General features: G+C 62.3%; 6 protein-coding genes and 2 non-coding genes across 10 annotated transcripts in view; 3 read left to right on the top strand and 5 right to left on the bottom strand.

Moving 5' to 3' along the window:
• The first annotated feature begins 31 nt into the window (after window positions 1-31).
• On the top strand, window positions 32-2,200 carry TLCD1 (TLC domain containing 1). The gene is made up of 4 exons (XM_030029301.1): window positions 32-282; window positions 489-571; window positions 886-968; window positions 1,437-2,200. The coding sequence occupies exons 1-4, from the start codon at window positions 86-88 to the stop codon at window positions 1,830-1,832; spliced, it is 759 nt and encodes a 252-aa protein (XP_029885161.1). The 5' UTR covers window positions 32-85; the 3' UTR covers window positions 1,833-2,200.
• A 3,651-nt stretch (window positions 2,201-5,851) lies between these two features.
• On the bottom strand, window positions 5,852-8,452 carry RPL23A (ribosomal protein L23a). The gene is made up of 5 exons (XM_030029118.2): window positions 8,320-8,452; window positions 7,617-7,797; window positions 7,176-7,352; window positions 6,698-6,767; window positions 5,852-5,917 (listed from the first exon to the last, which is right to left on the bottom strand). The coding sequence occupies exons 1-5, from the start codon at window positions 8,342-8,344 to the stop codon at window positions 5,903-5,905; spliced, it is 468 nt and encodes a 155-aa protein (XP_029884978.1). The 5' UTR covers window positions 8,345-8,452; the 3' UTR covers window positions 5,852-5,902.
• On the bottom strand, window positions 6,843-6,909 carry LOC115347814. The gene has a single exon (XR_003925625.1). It is a non-coding gene; the product is annotated as a small nucleolar RNA SNORD42 (small nucleolar RNA).
• On the bottom strand, window positions 7,426-7,498 carry LOC115347818. The gene has a single exon (XR_003925629.1). It is a non-coding gene; the product is annotated as a small nucleolar RNA Z17 (small nucleolar RNA).
• Window positions 8,453-8,717: 265 nt separating the features above from the next.
• RAB34 (RAB34, member RAS oncogene family) lies at window positions 8,718-11,929 on the top strand. Of its 2 annotated transcripts, none has more exons than XM_030029224.1 (11): window positions 8,718-8,824; window positions 9,533-9,665; window positions 9,764-9,855; window positions 10,235-10,300; window positions 10,518-10,619; window positions 10,694-10,758; window positions 10,833-10,884; window positions 11,060-11,141; window positions 11,234-11,324; window positions 11,413-11,520; window positions 11,611-11,929. In XM_030029224.1, the coding sequence occupies exons 2-11, from the start codon at window positions 9,612-9,614 to the stop codon at window positions 11,676-11,678; spliced, it is 780 nt and encodes a 259-aa protein (XP_029885084.1). In that variant the 5' UTR covers window positions 8,718-8,824; window positions 9,533-9,611; the 3' UTR covers window positions 11,679-11,929. The 2 variants fall into 2 exon arrangements, with proteins under 2 accessions (XP_029885084.1, XP_029885085.1); XM_030029225.2 differs by having other exon boundaries at window positions 8,776-8,889.
• On the bottom strand, window positions 11,861-14,169 carry LOC115347660 (adenine phosphoribosyltransferase-like). The gene is given in 7 exon segments (XM_030029223.2): window positions 11,861-12,226; window positions 12,228-12,304; window positions 12,416-12,511; window positions 12,597-12,743; window positions 12,822-12,915; window positions 13,079-13,228; window positions 13,368-14,169. Coding segments are annotated over 7 exon segments (852 nt in total). The 5' UTR covers window positions 13,605-14,169; the 3' UTR covers window positions 11,861-12,175.
• A 35-nt stretch (window positions 14,170-14,204) lies between these two features.
• Window positions 14,205-16,555, top strand: PROCA1 (protein interacting with cyclin A1; the record flags this gene model as incomplete). Its single annotated transcript, XM_030029226.1, has 4 exons — window positions 14,205-14,457; window positions 15,503-15,635; window positions 15,753-15,887; window positions 15,963-16,555. Coding segments are annotated over 4 exons (750 nt in total), but the record flags the coding sequence as incomplete, so codon positions are not given.
• Window positions 16,556-17,644: 1,089 nt separating this feature from the next.
• The window catches only part of SUPT6H (SPT6 homolog, histone chaperone and transcription elongation factor), a 30,651-nt gene continuing 26,290 nt past the window's right edge, over window positions 17,645-22,005 (bottom strand). For both annotated transcript variants that reach the window (XM_030029425.2, XM_030029426.2), the window contains exons 34-37: window positions 21,694-21,771; window positions 21,439-21,605; window positions 19,854-20,041; window positions 17,645-19,672 (exon numbers count right to left, since the gene is read on the bottom strand). In XM_030029425.2, the coding sequence (XP_029885285.1) occupies window positions 19,486-19,672; window positions 19,854-20,041; window positions 21,439-21,605; window positions 21,694-21,771 (620 nt within the window). In that variant the 3' untranslated portion in view covers window positions 17,645-19,485. The remainder of the gene's footprint in view (window positions 19,673-19,853; window positions 20,042-21,438; window positions 21,606-21,693; window positions 21,772-22,005) is intronic.

Raw genomic sequence — 22,005 nt, 5'->3', positions numbered from 1 at the left:
AGGGAGGTGTGGCTATCTCCGCCCCGCCCCGCCCGCGCCGCCGTGCGCCCCGCGCCACCGGAGCCGGGGCGGGTGGGGGGGGGCGATGGGCCCGGGGTGGCGGGCGCCCTCGGCGGCGCTGGTGGGCGGCAGCGTGGCTCTCTTCGGGGTGCTGCGGCGTGCTGCCCTGGCTCTGCCCCGGCCCGCCGCCGTACGGAGCCGCCCCGGCCGCGTTTGGCGCTGGCGGAACCTCCTCGTCTCTTTCGCACACTCCGTGCTGGCCGGGCTATGGGCCCTCTTCAGGTACCGGGCACCGCGGAGGGGGGGGGGGGGGGGGGGGGGCACGGTGCACACCCCTGAGAACCGGAATCGGGGCTCCGGGACCCCACGGGAGGACGAGCCCGGGCGCTGCCCCCCGAGGGAGGAGGCACGGGGCGGGATGCTCGGGGTCCCCGTGTCTCCCGTCCCAGCGCCCTGGCTGACCCCCGTCCTCCTCTCCTCGCCTCCAGCCTCTGGCATTCCCCGGAGCTGCTCTCCGACATCCAGGATGGCTACAGCGTCTCAGGGCACCTGCTGGTCTGCTTCTCCTCGGGTAAGGAGCCAGGCAGGGCGATGGCCTTGGCCACCCCACCGGGCTCTGCCCGCTCCCTCTTCGGCCTCTCCCGGCACGCTGGCCCGGGATGAGCCCCCGGCTCAAGGGCCGGGCGACTCTCCGTGCCGCCTGCCTTAATCACGAGCCCGCAGGCTGCCAGGGCCCGGCCGTCTCCCCACGCTCAACCGGAGCGAAGGCGTTTCCGACGCCTGGAGCACGGTCACGCCACCCTCTTCCTCCTTGCTGCTCCCCCTTACCCTAGCAGGTGACGGTGCACAAGCCAGACCCCCTCAATGCTCTCCTTCATCCCACAGGCTACTTCATCCACGACAGCCTTGACATCATCTTCAACCATCAGTCCCGCTCGTCTTGGGAGTACCTGGTGCACCACGCCATGGTGAGTACGGCCCCGGGGAGGCGAGGGGCCAGCGTGGGGGGGCTACCACGCACCCCAGGGCTCAGCCCATGCAGTTTTCGTGTGCTACGGCGGGGCAAGCCGGAGCCCTTCCCTCCACCTCGCCCTGACCGCCAGGTAGGCTGCGTATCAACAAGGCAAGGGCGCCCGGCAGGGCAGGACGCCTGCCAGCGTCGGCTCCGAGCGCCGGGAGCCAGACAGGCTGCCGCGCCGGGCGAGGGAAGAGCTGGAGGCTGGTCCCAGCTCCCCAGCGCAGGGAGGTGTAACTGGTCCCGGGGGAACTGGCTCTCCAGACTGGTTTTCTCTTGGCTCAGGCGCCTGGCGGGGGCTGCTGGGATCTCTGGATGGTGGGGGAGCAGCACCGTGTATGCCCAAACCTTGGTGGGGAAGGACTTGCCTCCCCCAGGGCGAGGAAAGCTGACCCTACCGTGTCCCCCCCTCCACTCCCAGGCCATCTCTGCCTTCGTCTCGCTCATCATCACGGGCCGTTTCCTGGTGGCGGCAATGCTGCTGCTGCTGGTGGAGGTGAGCAACATCTTCCTCACCGTCCGCATGCTGCTGAAGATGAGCAACGTGCCTTCCCCGGCGCTCTACGAGGCCAACAAGTACATCAACCTGGTGATGTACTTCGCCTTCCGCCTGGCGCCCCAGGCTTACCTCACCTGGTACTTCCTCCGCTACGTGGAGGTGCAGGGCCAGGGTGCCTTCCTCACCGCCAACCTCCTGCTGCTCGACGCCATGATCCTCATGTACTTCTCCCGCCTCCTCCGCTCCGATTTTTTCCCCTCCCTGCACAAGGGCTCTGCGAGGAGAGACGTGGATGGTGAGAAGTTTCTGATAGACTGAGACGTGTGTGCCGAGGAGGACCCGGGCTCCAGCTCCTGGAGGTCTTGGCCTCTCCAAACCTGCTCTGATGTGCCTTAGGGCTCGCTCCCTGGCCCCGGGCCCTGCCTTCACCTGCTCTGCTGCCTAAAAGCGCTTCCCTGCTGGACCAGCCCGACAGCCTCGCCCAGCCATAGGGACGCTGCCGAAGCCAGGGGCACGGCTGATGGAGAAGCAGCCCAAGCCGGCTTCTGTGCAGGCAGCCGGAGGGCCAGGGGTGGCTGCGTTTCGGAGCTGATGGCCTGAGAGGGTTGCGAGGGAAGGGACGAGTCCCTCCCGTGGTGATGTTGGGTGTTATGTGCATTAAAATCGGTCTGTTTACTGCTGCCGCAGCACGTCTGGGCTGGCTTTTTCTGTGGGGCAGAGCGGGGTCAGGGAGAGGATGGCAGGGACAGGGCCATGGGAAAGGATGTGCCCCCATTCCCAGCGGAGGGCTGGCAGTCCTCAGGGAGGGAGAGGGCATATTTCTGCTGCTCACTTTGTTCTAGGGACCCTCCGGGGATGCACTCAAGCCTGCTGGGTCCTACCAGCCCAGCTGCACCGTGCTGAGCCTGAAATTGCAAGGCCCCATCCCTCCCACGGATGGGTCCCTCCCCTCCTTCTTATTCATCTGCTCTTCCAGAAACCCAGGGCTGTGCAGGGAGCAGGGGAAGGAAGCCAGGAGAGGTACCAAGCCCTTGCTGCAGTCCCTGACCTGCCTGTCTCCGGCCCAGGCTGAGGAGCCTGGCTGGGCTGCATGACTCACCCTGCAGCCACGTGAAGTGGAGCTGGCATGGAAAAGCCCTCTGAGGCCATGGGCTCTTCCTGGAAGACTGCTGCATGGTCGCATCCCCCCTGGAGCGGTTCTCACCAGCACAGCGCAGCGCCGGCCCCCTGCAAGCGCGCTGGGTCCTTTCCTGCAGCAGCAGGACCAGGCTGCTTCCAGCAGCCCCCTCCAGAGCGGTGGGAGGAGAAAGGGGGTTCAGCTGCCCAGGGGAGCAGGGCCAGAACCGGCCCAGCCGGTCCTGTGGAGTACCAGAGCATTGGGAAGGCAAATCCTGCTGACGTGACAGCACCGGACTGGCAGAAGCAGTGGGGCTTAGAGGGACTCCTGCCCAGCCCCTGCTCCAGGGCAGGATCCGTCCTACCAACCCCACCGCCAGCCCAGCTCAGGCAGAGACCGGTGCTGCACTTGAAATAAGCTGGTGATTAAGTGGAAGCAGTGGGAGATCACCTTCCCTCCAGAGAGCCGGGAAACACCCCACAGGGCCGGGATCTTTCCGGAGCTCCCCGGCATGCACCGATGCGGCAGCAGGTACAGGGGGTACATGCCGGGAATAGCCTGGCAGCCAGAGCGGAGGAGATGTGATAGTCGGGATGCTGTGTGGGCAGGGACCTACACCAGCTTCAAACCCGCCACCTCACCCCCTCCTCGCTCAAAGCGGAGCTCAGCAGCCCCACGCTGAGCTGTGAGGAGCCCCGGCAGGGCACAGCCTTACCCTCATCAGCACATCCCAACAGCTTTGCATCTTCCCAACTGCAGCTTAAGCCCTGTGGCCTCTGTGCACCGACTCCATCTGCAAATACCCGACACAATCAAGCCCAAATCTTAGTTTCCCCTCACCCTGATCGCTGCACCTTTCCCCTTGTCTCTCTGCACGGAGCAGACACAGCTCTGCCCCAGCAGGTCACAGGCTCAGGCAGACCAGCCCACGCTCCTACCACCCTTACAGCAGCATCGAAGGGCTGGGCATGACAAAGCTTCCCAAAACAGGGAGCCCAGCACCCCGTTCCCCTCCTGGCTTCCAGCTGGAGCATCTCCCAGCAGCGCAGCACTGGCCAGGCTGGGGCAGCTGTGGATCAGGCCAGCTGCCAGCCCAGAGCGAGAGGCAAGCGCGGGGAAGCGAAGTGCCAGACGGCAGCAGCCACTGGGCTAAGTTGAGGCAGGGTCAGGGCAGACTGCAAGTCATGCTGATGTGAAATCCCTCCCCAGTCTCCATGCTGCAGCACATAGCCGCTCCTCACCCCAGCAGCGATACCAGCTTTGCTACAAGAGGGGCACTTCTCCCCCCCCCCCCATCTTTCTTGGGGTGACTACAGCTAAGAAGGCAGCACAGAGCTCAGGCAGACCCCCAGAGCCCCTGCTGCTGCTTGTCCCCTCCCCAGGCTGCACTCAGGTCACGGGCAGGAGTTTGGGTTGGTGCCCTCAACCCCCCAGGCCAGGAGAACATCAGAGCCGACCCCAGGAGGGAGCAGGGCTGTCCCAGGTCCTCGCCCCATCGTACTCCCAGCAGCGGGGCTGCGTCACCAGCAAGGAAGGCTGCCTGTTGTTCAGCCTTATCGGACCCTGCCACAGCCTGCCAACAGCCCTTGCTCTCCAAGTTTCAAGCCCCTGACCTGGGCTTGGGGAGGGCGAGGGGTGAGAGCCTGGGTTCTGTCCTGCGCCCAGGGTGCCAGCAGAGCCCTGCACAGCACCCATAGGTCAGGAGGGACCAGCATCCAGGAAAGCAGCAGTTTCTCCAGGCAATTTCTCATCCCTTACAGCAGGGAAGCAGCATCTCTTGCCTCCCCTACCAGCTGAACATCCCATGGGGCCCAGCAAGAAGGGGGGGGTGCTTCCAGGCAGCCCCCAATTCTAATCCCAGCTTTGAGAAGCCGATTGACAGCTGCCAAGGTCTGCCTGCACAAAGGCAAGCATGCAGGCTTTGCGATTCCCAGAGCCTCGCTCCTCGGACAGGGCAAGGGTGTGATGGCAGCTGGCCTCTCCCATACCACCACCACCACCACCACAGCCCCCCAGTCTCCCCAGCGGACACATTCAGCTGCTCTGCAGGCTGTCCCAGTCCCTCCACATCGCTCTTCCATCCCAGGCAGCTTGTGGTGTACCTAGCAGATCCAGCTGCGCTTCCCCAGCACCTGGAGCTCCGAGCACCAGGTGAAGTCTCAAGCCAAGGGCCACGCAACCCAGCACAGATCTTTACCCCACAGTCCCTAAAGCAGCAATTGGGACAGCTCACCCCTTCTGTCCACCATCATCCTTCACACATGTGCAAACCACCACCCCGGGACTCTGCCAAGCCCTGCAAGAGGCTCGAAGGAACTCTGTGTCCCACTGCCCAAGAGCTTAATTACCCAATCAATATTTGGTCACAGCTTTCACCATCTCAGTCAAGTGTAACTACATACTTAAGATCAAACAGCCCTAAAGGCTTATCTGTACTTCATCTCCATTCCCTCCTCACCCAGGGCTCCACTCTTGCAACTCTCAAAGCATTCTGAAAAGCTGGTTTCATCCACAAATTTGAGGAAGCAAAATACTGTCGAGGCAGCAATACCAGCTACTTTGGAAACAGCCCTGATGAGGGCCATGAACCCTGTGAGGTTACAGGCAACAGGAACAGCGTTGGGGAAACCAGGCTGCGATTCACACGCTGCAGCATGGGGAGTAGGGATCATACCAGAAAAAAAGCCAACCACAAAGCCTCTGCTATTGGATTAGCTCGAGGGCTTCGTCAAGTGAAGCTTGCAGCATAAGCAAATAGCTGATACGCTCAGAAAATGGTGCAACACTCCACTTGTGCCAGATCTGAACCATTAAGACGTTTTTGTTGCGGTTACTACCTCCCTCCTGGGTACTCATCAGCCTGCAGTATGCTCCACAAGAAAGCTATGTAGGACACAGATCACAAACACATGCTAAGTACATGGTGCAAGAAAATGCAAGAGGCTACCAGAGGTCTTGGGTAAATACAGAGATATTTGAGATTTGGGGGAGTGTCACCTCATGTTTACCAACAGCAGAAAGGTCAGTGATCCAGAAGACCCCATCAGCAGGACAGCATTGCACCTCCATGCAATCCTCTCACAGAGCAGTCAGTTCTGCCCACCTAGTGCCAGGAAGGGAGAGAGGAACCCACCCCCTTTACTGAAATGAAGCCCCAAAAGTTTGCTGGGCGCTCTCTTTCACACAGGCTATGCTGTCACAAAACACAAGAGCCCCTCAGTGGTGTCACAGGGTTTATTATCCTGTCTGTACAGTCCTCGGTAGATGCAGTTTAGATGATTCCAATCTAGAAAGAAGCAAAGCATGTTAAAACAGATGTTACGGTGACAGAAAGGCAGAGCCTGCACCACAGACATTGTTGCCATGGCTGCATCTCCCCAGGATTCCTGTCCTCCGAGGACAGGCTTCTTCCTCCCAGACCTGCCCAAGAGCCTCACACAACCGCTTTATATGTTTATTCCACAGTGACCCTTGTGCTAAGCCACGGTCCCCTACTCCAGTTTGTACCACCACTGCCTCCTGCCTATGTCAGCCACCTCGAGGACTAAACTGTCTGCCACTTCCAGTGACACAGCTACCTGCACGGTAGAAACCCCTCCTTCACCTAGGTCAGCAGTACAGCGGTGCCCCTGCCCTAAGGGTGCCTCTGCCATCATTTCCCCTGTTCGAATCACCTGCCAACAGTGCTGGCCAAGAACGCTGTTAAGACAAATGCTGTGTCAACCCGGAAGCTGCAGGGCAGTTTCCACATCCTCCACGCTAATACTCTGGAGCTCTTGTACTCCTGTGGAGTGGAGCCCCTGCCTGGAGGAGTTGAAGAACAGCAGCAATTCTCTCTCCATAACTTTTCCCACCTAACCTCAGGATCTTCCAGGCAGAACTGTGTTTTGCTAGACAATGTGGTCTTGCTTCTGAACACTCAGATCCTGTCTAACTACAAGGACGCTCCAGAGAAGTGCTACCGTACTTGAAGTACAAGCACCTCACCTGTATGCCAGGAGGAACAATCAGGGGGAGGAGATACAAGATAGCTAACAGGAGCTGCGAAGTTTCAAAGATTTCTCACCTTGTTGGCTACATCCAGCGCATCGTAATCTGGAGCCAGTCGGACATAAGCCTTCTTCTCCCCATCAGGCCTGGAGTGGAACAGGAGGCATCAGAACAGAGGCACAGAACTCCTCCCACCTGTTCCACATCCGCACTACACCGATGTGCATCAGTGGTTCCTTTGGAAACATCACTTTACTCAGTGGTAAAGAATGTTCACATCATTTGCACAAGACTCCCTGGGTGTTAGAAGAGCTCCCTGGTGAAGCCAACCCCCTGATCTGCCAACATTGCCCGCTTTCACCAAGATGCGCTTAGTCACAAGTTGCATTTCTCAAAACCTTAACACTGAAAACACTACGGAGCTTAATCCCACACCTCCTGAGAGCACCCACAACTGCTGAAACTCACACGTGTTCCCATTTTCTGCTAAAAGCCACTCTGGGCTCTTGAAGCATCTCACACTCACCAGTGACCTATTCTCCCCCTCTTCTCACCTAATCAGTGTGTTGACCTTGGCCACATCGATATCGTACAGCTTCTTGACAGCCTGTTTGATCTGGTGCTTGTTTGCCTTGACATCAACGATGAAAACCAGAGTATTGTTATCCTCTATCTTCTTCATTGCAGACTCTGTGGTCAAAGGGAACTTGATAATGGCATAATGGTCCAGCCTGCAGGAGAGAGACCCTGTGGTTAACAGAAGGCTGGCAGACACTGTCTCTGCACTTCAGGAACTTTCTTTGGGGTGCATCAGCTACCAAAAAAGTTCTAATCACAAACTCTCAGGCTTTGGTCGCTTGAAATCATCACCTGCACCCCAAACACCCCCCCCCAGCCCTCTGACACCAAGGTGTGGCTCAGCTCCCAGGGTGGCACGCTGGCAAGGTCTCACCCTGGGACCTGCAGCAGGGCAGGGCCCAACAGCCCACACGTACTTGTTTCTCCGTGGGGCACTCTTCCGGGGGTACTTGGGCTGCCGCCGCAGTCGCAGTGTCTTGGGCCTGCGGAATGTGGGCGACGTGCGGATCTTCTTCTTCTTGTGACTGTGGACCCCCTTCAGAACGGCCTTCTTGGCCTTCAGCGCCTTAGCCTTTGCCTCTGTCTTCGGAGGCACAGCTATGACAACAGCTCAGTCAGCACAGCCAGGATCTGCACGACCAGTATATGCTCCCCTGCCTGTCCTAACGGACCACGGCTTCCCCTGTCACACAACTCAATGAACACGACCTCTCCAAGCGGTCCACGCTCCCTCATCCAACCAAGACCAATCCCAAAACGCCCAAGAGGGCTGAAGCTCCCCATTCCCCCCCCCAAACCAACCAGTCTCCCACCTCACCAACGGACAGGGCCACTCATTCCATCCCCAGCTCCCTCAAACCCCCACAGACCCCAAGAGTCCCAGCACCGACATCGCGGCCAACCCTCCCTCAGATAACGGGATTGCACCCGCCGGTGCAGGCCTCTCCCGCCCCCCCTCCACGTGCCCGCGGCCCAGCACCAGGCTGAAGCCCTCCACCACCCCACCGCCTCCCTCAGGCCGGCTCCCCCCCCCCCTCCGCGTACACCCGCACCCCGGAGGATGCCTCAGCACGACCCCCTCTACAACCCCTAGACCCCGCCGCCGCCCCCAGCCCTCACCCTCCTTCTTCGCCTTGGGCGCCATCTTGGCCAGGCGGAAGCCGAAAGGGGCTTCCCGCCCCGCACCGCACGGGCTTATAGCCCCAAATCTCGCGAGACCTTCCCCCGCTCTCCCTTTGCCCACCCAACTCTCGCGATACTTCAGGAGCCCGCCGGGAATGGTAGTAGTACTACCCACTGCCCGCCTCATTCGCGCATGCGCAGGCGCTGCCCCGCCCCGCGGGGCCTCATGGGAGTTGTAGTTCTACCACGTAGTCGACTGCAGCCCCCCCCCCCCCCCCCCTCGCCGCCGCCCCGACGGCGGAGAACCGGGACGAACCCCGGTTTGGGGAGGGATTACCGAGGTCCCGTCGCCTGGGCAGCACCGCGGTGGCCCAGCCCCGGAGGAACCGGCGTCCTGGCCCCTCCCCCGCCCCGAAAGGGGCGGGGGAGGGGCCAGGACGCCGGTTCCTCCGGGGCTGGGCGTGCAGCGCCGAGCACCGCTACCGGAGCCGGGCGTTTCGCGGTAACGGGGACCCCCCCCCCTACACACACACCCCCCCATTCTCCCGCGGAAGGGACCAGGATAGGGTGGGGAGGGCTTGGTCGTGGACCGGGAATGCGTCGAGGGGACGCGCTTGGGGGACACGGAGTGGGGAGGGACACGGGGACCGGTGGGACGCAGAGACGGTCACGGTCGGGGAGCTGGGGACGGGTGGGACGTGGGGACAGTCACAGTCGGGGACCGGTGGGATACGGGGATGGCCGCGCAGTGGGATGCCACGCTTGGGATGTGGGGGACAGTTGGGGACACGGGGACAGTGGTACCCCGGTGCGCAGGGACATGGGGACAGATGTATCCCGGGGTGTGGGGACAAGCCACGCTTGGGGACATGGGGACAGCCGTACCCTGGGATGGCCCACTCGGAATGTGGGGATGGCTGGGACATGGGGACAGCTGGGACATGGGGACAGCTGCACCCCAGGGCGTGGGGACAGCCCCGCTCAGGGATCTCAAGGTGGCTGGGACACGGGGACAGCCATCCTTGGGGATGTGGGGACAGGCAGGACATGGGGACGGCCACGTCCCGGCGACGACGTGGAGACAATTGGGATGAGGGGACAGCCCCTCTTGGGGACACAGGGACAGCCGTATTCTGGGATGCTGCGCATGAGGACGTGGGGACAGCTGGGACACGGCGACATCGCCGCTCCCTGCTCCTTCTGTCCCCAGGTCTCGCGGTGGCCCTCAGCTTGTCCCCGCTCCCCCGCCCCCCCGGCCACCCGGCCCACCCAGGCGGCCCCGTGGGACCATGAACGTTCTGGCTCCGGTCCGCAGGGACAGGGTCATCGCTGACCTGCCCTCGGTGAGCGGCAGCGGGGGGACATGCACACCGGCCCGGGGGTGGCCTCGCCGAGCCCCGTGGTCACACCGGTGTCCCCTTTTGTCCCCCCCCCCAAACAGTGTTTTCGGAAGGAGGCCGCCCTGCACGCCCGCTCCGCCTTCCACCCCACGGTGGCCAGCGCCTGCCAGGAACAGCGGACGGGCACCGTGGGGTGAGTCCGGGGTGATTTGGGGTCCCCAATCCAGGGTTGGGGGGGGGGTGACAAGGGGCCCACCGTCCCGCCAGCCCCGGGTGGGGGTCCCCGGCACAGGCGCCTCGTGGCTGCCGGCGCTGCCCGTGTGCCGAGCCCTGCGTCACGGCGCAAGAATGCGGCGCGGGGGGGGGGGGGGACGACGACATGGGGGTCCGGGTTGGGCTGTGGCTGACGGCGGGGTGGGAAAGCCGGGTTTGCAGGGTGCTGCCGGACACGGGGGGCTACGGGACGATTCCCCCCCACCCCGTGAACCCGCCTGCCTGGGGGGCCGGCTGGGGGGAGGCAGGCGGGGAGCCCCCCACGCCGCTGAGCGGCCGTGCGTCTCCCTGCCCTGCAGGTTCAAGATCTCCAAGATCATCGTGGTGGGGGACCTCTCGGTGGGAAAGACCTGCCTGATCAACCGGTAACGGGATGTCCCCCGCCCCAAAAAGGGTCTGCGGGGGGGGGGGGACGGGCAGGGAGACACCCCCCCCCCCAAAGAGCAGCAGCACCTTGGGCTAAGCTCGACTCCAGCCGGACTCTGGTGCTGGGCACCCCCCGGGGTGGGAGGCACTGAACCCCCCATGGGTGGGATTTTGGGGGGCCAGGGGCTGCTGACAGCCCCCCCCCCCCCCCCCCAGCTTTTGCAAAGACACCTTCGACAAGAACTACAAGGCGACCATTGGAGTGGATTTCGAGATGGAGCGCTTTGAGGTGCTGGGGGTGCCCTTCAGCCTGCAGCTGTGAGTAGGTGCCAGCCCCCTCCCTGCGCACCCCTGCGGCCCCCCCCCTCACCTCCCATACCCCCCCTCCCCAGGTGGGACACGGCCGGCCAGGAACGCTTCAAGTGCATCGCCTCCACCTACTACCGGGGAGCGCAAGGTGAGGTCCCCACCGCGTCCCACCACACCAGTTGTCCCCGTCCCCATCTCACCCTTCCTTCCCCCCCTCGCCAGCCATCGTGATCGTCTTCGACGTCAACGACGTGGCGTCCCTGGAGCACACGCGGTAGGTGACACATGGTCAAGGGGCCGAGGGGGGACTGGGGACGAGTGTGGGGGGCAGTGGGGCTGGATGGAGAGGTGAGAGCCGGGCAGGAGGGCACCGGGCCGCTGGCAACGCTGCGGCGTGCGAGCAAGAGGGTAGCGCTTGGCCACCGGCCGGTGACGGTGGCCCCCCGCAGGCAGTGGCTGGCTGACGCCCTGAAGGAGAACGACCCATCCAACGTGATCCTCTTCTTGGTGGGCTCCAAGAAGGACCTGAGCGTGAGTGCCCCCCCCTTCTCACGGGCTCCCTGTGCCCCAGCGCGGCGGGGCCGTCCCCATAACCCACCCACCCCCTCCGGCTCGGTTGGCAGACGCCGGCGCAGTACAGCCTGATGGAGAAGGATGCTCTCAAGGTGGCCCAGGAGATGCAGGCGGAATACTGGGCTGTCTCCTCACTCACCGGTGGGTCCCTGGCTGGGTGGGGGGGGATGTGGACCCCAGCGTCCAGCCGGGTGAGGGGACACTCAAGGGGTCTCATCCCACGGGGCAGGGGAGAACGTGCGGGATTTCTTCTTCCGCGTGGCGGCACTGACCTTCGAGAGCAGCGTGCTGGCCGAGCTGGAGCGCAGCAGTGCCCGCAAGATCGGCGACACCGTGCGTGAGTACCCCCGGCCGGCCCTGCGTGGGTGCCCCCCCCTTAATCCCCCACCCACCCGCTCACCCCCCTTCCCTCCCTCTGCCCCTCCAGGGATCAGCAGCAACGAGAGTGACCTGTACCTGTCGGCACCCCGCAAGAAACCCAAGTGCTGCCAGTGAGGGGGCGGCCCCCGGCTCCCCCCCACGCTCACACCTCTGGACCAAAGAAGGGTGGCCCCGGCCGGCCCCGAGGAGCCGTCCCTGCCGCCCCCCGGCCCCCCCCGGCCCCCCGCCTGCCCGGGCACCCACGGCCGGGGCGGGCAGGAGTGCCCATGCGGCTCCTTTAGCTATGCAAACCCAGGTACTGCTCGCAGCGGGAGATGCCCCCGGGCTCCCGTTTGTCTTAATAAAATCTTTTTTATGCTTTTTAAGGAAGGTGTGGAGCTGGGGGGGTGGGGAGCAGTTGGGGTCTGCTCCCGGGCACGGCCCCCAGGCTCGTGGGCAGGTGGGAAGATGGAGCCAGGGGAGTTTGGCTGCCACCGAGGAGGGGTTACCATCTTGGGTACGGTGAAAGCCAAACCGGGCAGTGGATGCCCTGGACATCCCTGCCCTGAAAAGCCAGCAGCCCTGCACCCCACGGAGGGATACAGGGGACACGTGAGGTGCCAGCCCCACCGTCAGTCCCAGCCGAACTGGTGGCGGTCGAAGCGGGGCTGCAGGCGGGGGGGGGACGCAGTGGGCGCACTTGTAGCGCTCCTGGATCCACCGCCCGCCCTCGCTGTCCTCGATGCAGATGGCGGCGACGCCTGCGGGGACACGGAGGGGGCTCGGCGTTGGCCACCGTGGGGTACGGGGATGGTGGTCCCGCTGCACCCACGGGTGCACCCCCGGGGTGCCCTGGCCTCCCCCCCTCCTACCTGCCACGACCCCCCCCAGCCGCTCTACCAGCCGGATGGCCGCTCGCATGGTGCCCCCAGTTTCAACCCACTGGTCCACGAGGAGGATGCGCAGACCTGGGAGGGGACAAAGGCTGCGGCTGAGTGCCCGGTACCCGTGCCAGCAGCCGCACCCCGCGATGGGAGCACCCCACTGGCTCACCCGGCGAGATGGCGTCGGTGCGGACCTCCATCACCTTCTCTCGGCCCGAGTAGTCGGTGTAGGGCTGCGTCAGCGTCTGCACGCAGAGGTGCCCGGCTTTGCGGATGGCCAGGAAACCTTTCCGTAGTATGGCGGCGGCGGCAGCGCCTGGGGGCGGGCATGGCGTTGTCAGGCCCACAGGGACGCGGGATGGGGACCCAGCGCTCACCCGCGTTCCCCGCTCACCCAGGATGAAGCCCATGGCATCGATGCCGGCCACCATGTCAATGGGGTCTCCCTGGAAGGGCTGCAGCAGGTCGGCCACGCAGTCCTGCAAGCCCTGGGGAGAGAGAGCGGAGGTGCTGGGTGCCCGCAGCCCACCGTGGGCACCCGCAGCCCGTATGCTGGTGCCTGTGGGCATGGCCGGGTGCCCCGGCAGCCCCGTGGAGGTGCAGCCCACCCTGGCACCCCTACGGGTGCCATCCGCCCCAGGCACTGGGTACTTGCGGGTGACAGTAGAGCCGGGAGGGGTCCAGCCAGGCGTAGTTGGGACCCTTGACGTTGGGGGCCATCAGCGCCAGGTACCAGCCCTTCTCCCGGGTGGCGGGAACGTGGCACAAGTCCATGCGTGGGGACCGCCGGCTCTGCAAGCACTGAGCATGAAATGGGGGTGAACCCCCCCCCCCCTACAGTCCCCACAGGGCTCCCCATGGCTCGGTGCCACCCACCCTCCCCATCCGCACCCACACGCGGGCACCCCGGGGGTCCAACGCGCCCGAGTCGGCTCCGTACCTGGGTGCCGGCGGTGAGGCTGAGGCGAGCGGGACCGTCACGGGGAGCGTCACAGACAGCGACAGCTGAGCGGGGGCAGCCCCTGTGGCGCTGGGCCCCCGCCAGCACCCTCGGCCAGCTCGGCCCTGGGCCGGTGCCAGGGCGGGAGCCTTGCCCGTGGGTAAGCGATGTGCCCCCACCGGGCTCTGCTGTCCCAGCCGGGCCGTTGCGCGGTGGGGAGCACCGAGGCTGGGGCATTCGCACCCCGCGTGGGTGGCCCGGCGCCCGAGGCACCCCTTGGTGGTCAGCGAACCAGGGTGACGCTCAGGGTGCAGCCCCACCGCGGGGGCTCGGGCAGCGCAGGGACGTGCCGAGGTGGCACGCGTCCCCGTTGGGGTGTCCGGGCACCGTCGTCTTGTCTCGCCGAGCGTTGGCTCCCACGGCCGCCCAGCGTGCCAGATCCGGATCCGGATCGCCAAGGGGCTCCGTGGCAGGGGAGCCGGCCAAGGCGAGGCATGGCGGGGGGGGGGGTGAGCCCTGGCAGCCGTGCTGGGAGCCGCTGGGACCCTGGGGGGGGGGCTGCCAGCCCCGGCTGGGCACGAAGCACCCGGGGCTGCCCCTGGGAAAGACACCGTGGGGCGGGAACGTGGGGCCGCGGGGAGCATCCGTGGGGCAGGGACACGGGGCGGCGGGGAGCATCCTCGTCCCGTCGGGGGCCGCTGCGGGGCCGGGGGCCGTGCGGGGGGGCCGGCACGTCACGGGGCGGGAGCCTCGGGGCCGGCTCGTTACCGGCCCCCGGCACATCACCCCACCGGCTGCCACAGCAACGGGGCCCGGCCCCACCGGGAGGGGTAACCCCTCCGGGCAGCGGCTCCGGCAGCCCGGCTCGTCGGGCCCCTCCGTGCCGTGGCAGCCCCACGGTGGCCGGCGGTGCCATGGGAGTCCCGGGGCTGCTCTGCCGCCTCCTCCCTCCTCCTCCTCCTCCTCCTCCTGCTGGCAGCCGGCCCCGGAGCGGCCCCGCCGGGACGGCCCCGCGCCCGCCGCGGGCTCACCTACCCCGGGACGCTGTGGTGCGGCGCGGGCAGCAACGCCGATGCCTACGAGCAGCTGGGTAAGGGCGGCGGGGCCGCTGCTACCTGTCTCCCCCCCACTCCTTCCCATCCCTTCCCTTCCCTTCCCTTCCCTTCCCTTCCCTTCCCTTCCCTTCCCTTCCCATCCCACCCCTTCCCATCCCATCCTTTCCCATCCCATCTCTTCCCATCCCATCCCATCCTTTCCCTTCCCATCCCTTCCCATCCCATCTTCCCTTCCCTTCCCTTCACTTCCCATCCCACCCCTTCCCATCCCATCCTTTCCCATCCCATCTCTTCCCATCCCATCCCATCCTTTCCCTTCCCATCCCTTCCCTTCCTTTCCCTTCCCATCCCATCCCATTCCATCCCACCCCATCCCTTCCTTTCCCTTCCCGTCCCTTCCCACCCCATCCCATCACATCCTATCCCACCCCATCCCATCTCTTCCTATCCCCAGCCCGGTGCTGCTCCACCCCAGCCCAGTCCCCAGTCCCATCCCCACGCTAGTTCAGTCCCTGTCTGTCCCAGTTCAGTCTCCACCCCAGTGCCAGTCCAGTCCCAGTTCGCCTCTGTCTACTCCCCATCACAGAGCTGGCCCATCCTGGTCCCCACACTGGTCCTGTCATTGTTCCCATCCTGGTGCTGGTCCAGTCCTGATCCACCCTCTGTCCCCAGCCTGACCCCTGGTCCATCCTCCTCCCATTCTGGTCTCCATCCCACTGCTCGTCCAACCTGGTTCACTCCCAGTCCCTGTCCTGATCCCAGCCGAGTCCCTCTCTTGGCCCTGGTCCAGTCCTGGTCCCCATCCTGATCCCAGCCTAGTCCCAGTCTCATCCCCACTGTGGTGCTGGTGCAGCCCCAGTCCCCATCCCAGTGCCAGCCTTGTCCCCATCCCAGTGCCGGTCCAGTCCCAGCCCCTACCCATCCCAGCCTGATCCCAGTCCTGTCTCAGTCCGATCCAGCTCTGATCCCAGTCTTAGCCCAGCGCAGCCCCAGTCCAGCCCTGATCCCAACCCCCTCTAGCCCCAGCGCACGCGTGCGGGCCCCCCCCAGCCCTGCCTGCACCCCGTGCCTTCCCTGCAGGGGAACACCGGGACACGGACCGGTGCTGCCGGGACCACGACCACTGCCAGCACGTCATCCACCCCTTCACCGCCCGCTATGGGTACCGCAACCTGCGCTGGCACACCATCAGCCACTGCGACTGTGACCGCAGGTGAGCGTCCCAGCACCCGACCGTGCCCCGCAGCATCCCTACATCTTGGGTGGGGGTCCCAGCCCCTCTAGCAGCCCCCTCCCCGCTCCTCCTCACCCCGGCTCTGCCCCACGGCAGGTTGAAGGAGTGCCTGCGGCAGGTGAACGACACGGCCTCGCGGGTGGTGGGCCAGGCCTTCTTCAACGTCATCCAGGTGCCCTGCTTCGAGTTCGCCTACAAGGAGGAGTGCGTGGAGCCCTACCTCTACGTCTGGTGAGTGCTCCCCGCTGCGGGGACCGGCACCTCTCCCCGGCGCCGCCGGGGCTCGCCTCACCCCGCTCTCTGCAGGTGCAAGGCGTACAACACGGTGGCCGTCGCGGTGCCCAAGGAGCCGGTGCTGTATGAGTTTGGCGGGGAGCTGATCGACCGGGCGGCGAGGCCCCGGGGGGTCCCTCTGAGTCCCCCGTGGAGCAGCGTGGGTGGAGGAGCCGTCCCCGTGGAGCATCACCTGCCCGCCCCGCCCGCTGTCCCGCCCCAAAGCAGCCAAGAAAGAGAGGAAGGGGAGGAAGAAAGATAAGAAAAAGAAGGGGAAAGGTCGGAAAAAGAAAGGCCCTTCCAAATACAGGGAGCCGAGCCATCCTGCAGCCGCTGCCCCCGCTCATCCCACTGTGGGGCAGGACCCATGGGCCCCGCTGCCGGACTTGGGGGAAGCGGCCAACGCCATCCTGAGCGATGCCCCGGCCTGGGAGGGCTTGGGCAGGGACCCAGCGCCGGCCACCCCATCCTCGGTCCCCACCGCCAGCGGGAAGAAGAGGAGGAAGGAAAGAAACAGAAAGAAGAGGCTGAAAAGCAAAGCTGAGGCAGAGCCTGCATGAGAGCTGCGGCCCTGACTCCCCCCTCGCAGGTCTTGGCTGTGTAATAAAGTTGGTCGCTCGAGCAGATGGTGCAGCCTCGGCCCCGTCTCCGTGGGGAGAAAGGATCGCACCGGGTGCGGGATCCAGGGGCGATCCCGGGGCTGATCCCGCTTGCGGGGCTGCGGGAGGGGAAGCACCCGGAACCGGGTGGGGTAGCGAGCGGGTTTGAGCTGTTCCTCACCGCTCCCACCGGCTCGTGTCATCTTCCTGGGCATTGGGGACACTGCTCCTGTCCCCATGCTGGCACAGGGCAGAGCCCTGATTTTCTCTCCCCTGCTGCAGAGGGGTTGAGCTCCAGCTCCCCAGGGTTGTATTTCTCTGGAGGACCAGTTAATGAATCACACCACCCCAGCTCTCTCCTCCACTTAACCCGCTGCCTTTTCCCAGTGCTCCCACGCCAGCACTGACTCCTTCTCCAGCCTCCAGCAATGGCAGCGAGGGTTGCGCTGGGAGGAACTGGGGCCTCATCCCTCCCCAGAGGCTCCTCAAATGCCATACAAGAGCTCTTTGGAGTGGGACAATAGAAGCTTTTCCAGCCCTGGGACAAAGGCAGATGCTGCCCTGGGAAGAGGCAGGGGCAGGGCGAGCTGCCTGTGTCCCTGCCTGGCGGATGGTGATCACAGCCCGACTTGTTCCCCTTGCCCATAACTGGGCTCCTGTAGTGAAGAGTTTGAGGGCAGAGCCCAGAGACAGGGCATTGCCACCAACTCCAGGAACGTGCTTCTGAGTGAGAAATGCGGCTGGGCACGGTGGCCCCTCTCCTACCCAGTGAGGCCAGTAGAAAGCACCAGCACCAAATTCCAGAACCGGAAAAAGCTGGAGCGACGGGAGCTGAGTGCTGTCTCCCATTTTGCCACGACGCAGACTCGGGAGACCAGGCAGCACCGAGGCCCGGAGAGCAGAGCTGCCCCATGCAACCCCCACTGTTCCCAGAGGATCATGTGGCGCAATCCCAAATCCGCAAAATAAGAAATAAGCGGACCACAAGAGCCCAGGGGGGAAATACCAAGGTTGTAGGGAGGCATCGCACACTCTTGAGCACTGCTAATGGGCGCAAAGTCCTTGCGGCAACCACAGCGTCATAGCAGGAAGCACAGACATGTGGCATGCAGGCAGTTTCCCAAAAGTAGAATTTTTATTGACGGTAAGGGAAAACTAAAAACAAAGACAGCCAAAAAGGAGAGCTGACAACACACAACTAGCCCCTCCCTGTACAGGTCCGACACATCCCTGGTAAGGAGCTGCTCCCAGTCAAATTCCTGTCATACAGATTTTGATAAAATAAAAAAATAGCGTAAGGTTAGTACACCTGCAACCTACAGCAGCCATGGGCCCCGGCACACGGTCCTCTGGCCTGGCCCGCGCAGTTGCAGGGGAGGAACACGACTGTCAGCCCCCCAGTACTGCTGAGGAGATGGCAAGGAAGCCAGGACCTGCATTTCTCTGTGGAAACAGCTTTGCTTTGTCTCCCGGGTTGCTGCCATTCTTCAGGAGCATTTACATGCAAAGAAGACCTTTGTTTCTTAAGATTTGCTGTTCTTGCTCATTTCCTAGCGAGGGGAGGCTAACCAGGAGCACTTGGAAGGAACAAAGACTCTGCTTCCATAGAAAATCCCCGCTAACAAAGCAGGAGAGAGGAAAGTGTGTGCAGCAGGAACTTTCCAGTTCAGAAATGGCTCTCAGCGCTGGCAGTGGCTTTGCAATACTGCAGTGGGCTGTTTCTGACATGACTGAAGCTATCTGCGCTACCTGCCCTCCTCCCCGGCCCCCCAGTACCTCTCCCAGCCAGAGAGACGTGGGCCTCCGAGAGGTGCCCCGGATGTCGGTGCGATGTCTCTATACAATGCATTCAGAACAAAACATTATTCTTTATCAGCTCAACAGAAATCAGCTTCTCTGTGAAAGTTTCAGCACACAGAGGGCAACTCCAAGCAACAAAGGAAGAAGGAGCATCGACTTTCACCACTGAACTCTGCTTCTAAGCAAATCCACTGCTAAGAGGAGAGGGCAGGCAGGCAGCACAGGGTGCAGGCAGAAAACCTCTCAACTAGCGTTCAGTAGAAACTATTTATTCACCCCTCTTGGTTACAACTGGGCAGGGTTAAGCGGATACGGAGGAGGATGCCATGCACTCCCAGCTGCTTCGCGTTCTCCACCACAGGAGTGGCTGCTTTTGCAGCGTTTTAGCCCACGTCTGTCCCGCGCTCAGGAAAGCTGCCGTTGGCTGGTGTTTTGCTTCGCAGTCTGATTAAAAAAAATAATAATCAAAACTAAATAAATATTGTTCCAAAATAAGCCAGAGGAGAGAGCAAGCCTTTGGTACGACAGCTGCACTTCTCTCCAGCAAGACCCCAAGCCCCAGAGCTGCTGTGCTACACCCCTACGAACACAGCTGGGGGTTGGCACAGACTCCGCAGAGCCTGTTACGCACGAAAACATGGAGCAAACAACAACAGAAGCTTTTGAGAACTCCGGTTTGCTTGTCACAACCCCCATGACTTTGTGCTCTCAGGACAAGAAGAGGTGACAGTCAGGGTTTGGGAGAATCCAAATGAAACAGGCTCACTCCAGGCCAATGGTCTGCACTTTCAGCTACGTTTGCTTCCTAGTCTTTGCGGTGAAAGCAGACTGCTGTACATGTACAAGGACAGACTCGTTTGACCTCATAATTACTTTGCCGAGCTTCCAAAGTGGTGAACCAGGGCCTGGAACGCGGAGGCCGCTGCAGCTTCCCTTCCTATGATATATTTATATATATAGTATATGTGTTTAGACCAGCCCTGCCAAGTCTATTCATCTGCTCAGGTGCATGTCACCAAGAGTCATTTCCCACCATCTCACGACGTATAAAACAGGAGTTAATGCGGCTAAGGGAAGGGAAGTTGTTTTCAACTGTTCACTCTCCCTTCCCCTTCCTAGAGAAGGGTACGGAGGTTATGGGTCAGGTCCAGCACAGCCTATCGATCCATCTCATCCAGCAGCGGCGTGGCGTCCCCAGCGATGGACATGGGCGTGCTTTCGATCATGGGGCTGGGAGATGGGCGAGGAGTCAACCTCTGCTTCTGTTTCCGCCTTTCGGCCTCCTTCTCCTGGAGCCACTGCTCGGCCATCTTTCCCCAGTCGATCGCAGCGTGACTGTTGGTCCTGAAACAACACAGGCGGAAAGTGAGACGCGCTAGCGGGAGAGCTTCCCTGCCCTCCCTCCGCAAGGGTCCCATGCAGGAAGGTGCAAGGTAACCCCACCATGCTGGTTCCACAAAAATCAACAAAAGCAATCAAGACGGGACACAGATGGATCCATGTACCCAGCACCGGAGACACTCACTTTGGCTGCTGCCTCTGCCTGGAGCTGGACGATGGCTGCGACTGTGTCTGGGACTGGGTGGACTGGGGTGTGGTGTTGGCCTGGAGCTGGTACTGGGGCGTTGTAATTGGCTGGCTGGGGGTAGTGTAGGAGTAACTGGGGGTCATCAGAGGGGTGGCCACCGGTTGCTGTGCTGGAGTCGTGAAGACCTGCAGAGAGCAGATACTGTTAGGGGACAGAGGACAAACCCTGCTAGGCTGTGGGGAAGAGTTCTGGTGTGCTCTGCATTGCGCTACTCGCCCAGGAGGCTGGTGCACATCCTTGCTGCACACTCCCAGCCCTGCTGGAGCCCCTCATATGGGCAAGGAGATGTTTGCAGTGACCATTGCCCAGGGAATGGGAGGCTGCAGGGCAGAAGGAGCAACACCCTGCTGAGCACAGCACATTTGTTCCCCTGAGAGGCCCTGATCGCCCACCCGACCTGGGTCAGCAGGGCCACCACAGCCTGCCTTCCTTGTTCACACCCCACAGGGTACCAGGGAGATGCTTAAGCCAAGCAAAGGTAAGGGCTGCAAAAGACAGGGACAAGAGACACTTCGGGCAAGCTAGCAGAAATGATGTCCTGCAGCAGGCATGAAGAACAGATGAATTCCTCCCCTGTGGGCTGCAGAGAAGGCGCAGCAGCTCCCAAGATGGCTCCTTCCCCCATCCGAAGCTGGCTGGCTCACTATTTGTCCAGTGCAGTGCTTAGTCTCTTTGCCTCCCAGTGTTCACCTCCCTTTTCCTTCAGATTGTCTTGATGATTAATACACTGGGTTATCCACAGTCCCTGCCTATCCCCAGCTCAGCATTTACTGTGCCAAACTCTGTGAAAGCCTCCCAAGGTGGTCTAAAAGAGGATCACTCCTCCCTGCAAGCCTTGTCTTGCAGCACCTCTTCATTAGGTCTCTCTAACGGCTGGGTGTGGTTTTTGTACCCAGGCATCTCAGTCCTTCTGCAGCTGGATTTAGCCTCGGTGTCAGCTGGTGAACTGGCAGCGTGGGCTGGGAAGAGGTAGGCACCAGCACACATGAGGAAAGGCTTCAGTGTGAGCCAAAACTGTCCAATTCCATCTCATTCCCTGCAAAGCCTCTGGGTGTTCGGTCAGGCTGAGGTGTTCGCCTGCCGGTGCAGCTCAGAGATTAGCACGCTGAGCTGAAAAGCCCTGCAAACTCAGCGCATAGTTTCACAGCTAATCTCTTCCACTGGCAGCTCACGTTGCCAATTCAGGGGCACAATCAGAAGGCTGTGTGCCCTCACCGCTGGATCCCGCCTCTCCACCCTGCCACATTCCTTGGGGGCCAGACCAATTTGCTACTTGCTTCAACTCTCCCCAGAGCAGGGCTGTATTACATGCCTCATTTCCTCAGCCACAGGAGGCAAGAAGAAACGCAGTCCAAGAATCCAGCCAGGCTCCCCTGTGCAGCACCATGGGTACGCAGCTAGGACTGGATGGTCCCAGGCAATGAGTAAGTCCTTAGGGTTACTTAAAGCCCCCATGGGATGGATTCTAGCAGCAAGGAAAAGCCACACAGCACCTCCTGTCAGAAACTTAAGTGACACCTACATGGTACGCGCTGCTGCCGCCTCCGCTGCCTCCATAGCCGTACTGACTGGATGCCCACTGAGCAGGGGTGGCATTTGGGTTCTGTCCCTGTCCTGTCACGGCAGCGATGGCACTGAACATCTGGGAGGTCATGTTCTGCGGTAGAGCGTTCACTGCACGGGTCAGGTCTGCAAGGAAGACCCGTCATGTTAGACAAAGCGGAGCCTGGAGAAGGAGCTTTCATCCTGATTCCAACCAGGAAAGGCCTGCACTGACCTGCCAGGTTAATGTTAGCTGGAGTAGCATTAATGGAGGCTGGAGTCCTGGTCCGACTGCTACTGCTGGGGGTGATACCTGTATAACACACAAACCAAGAGAGGTAGATTAGTTCTCCTAAAAGAGCAGCTATTGGCCTGAAACTCAGGATTTGAAAAAATGCAGGCAACACTTGTACTGGCAAGATGCTATGTTACCAGGGAATGGTGTGTGCAGGCTTGTATGGTGGGGTAAGCTAAGGGAGAGGAAAGGGACAAGCCCAGCCTTTGCTGCGTGGCCTACTTGGCTGAAAGATTAACTCTCAGGAGAGCT

This window comes from Aquila chrysaetos, chromosome 10 (genome assembly GCF_900496995.4).
Source record: "Aquila chrysaetos chrysaetos chromosome 10, bAquChr1.4, whole genome shotgun sequence".
Lineage (NCBI taxonomy): Eukaryota > Metazoa > Chordata > Aves > Accipitriformes > Accipitridae > Aquila > Aquila chrysaetos.
This window is presented reverse-complemented; position numbering and strand designations above follow the sequence as displayed.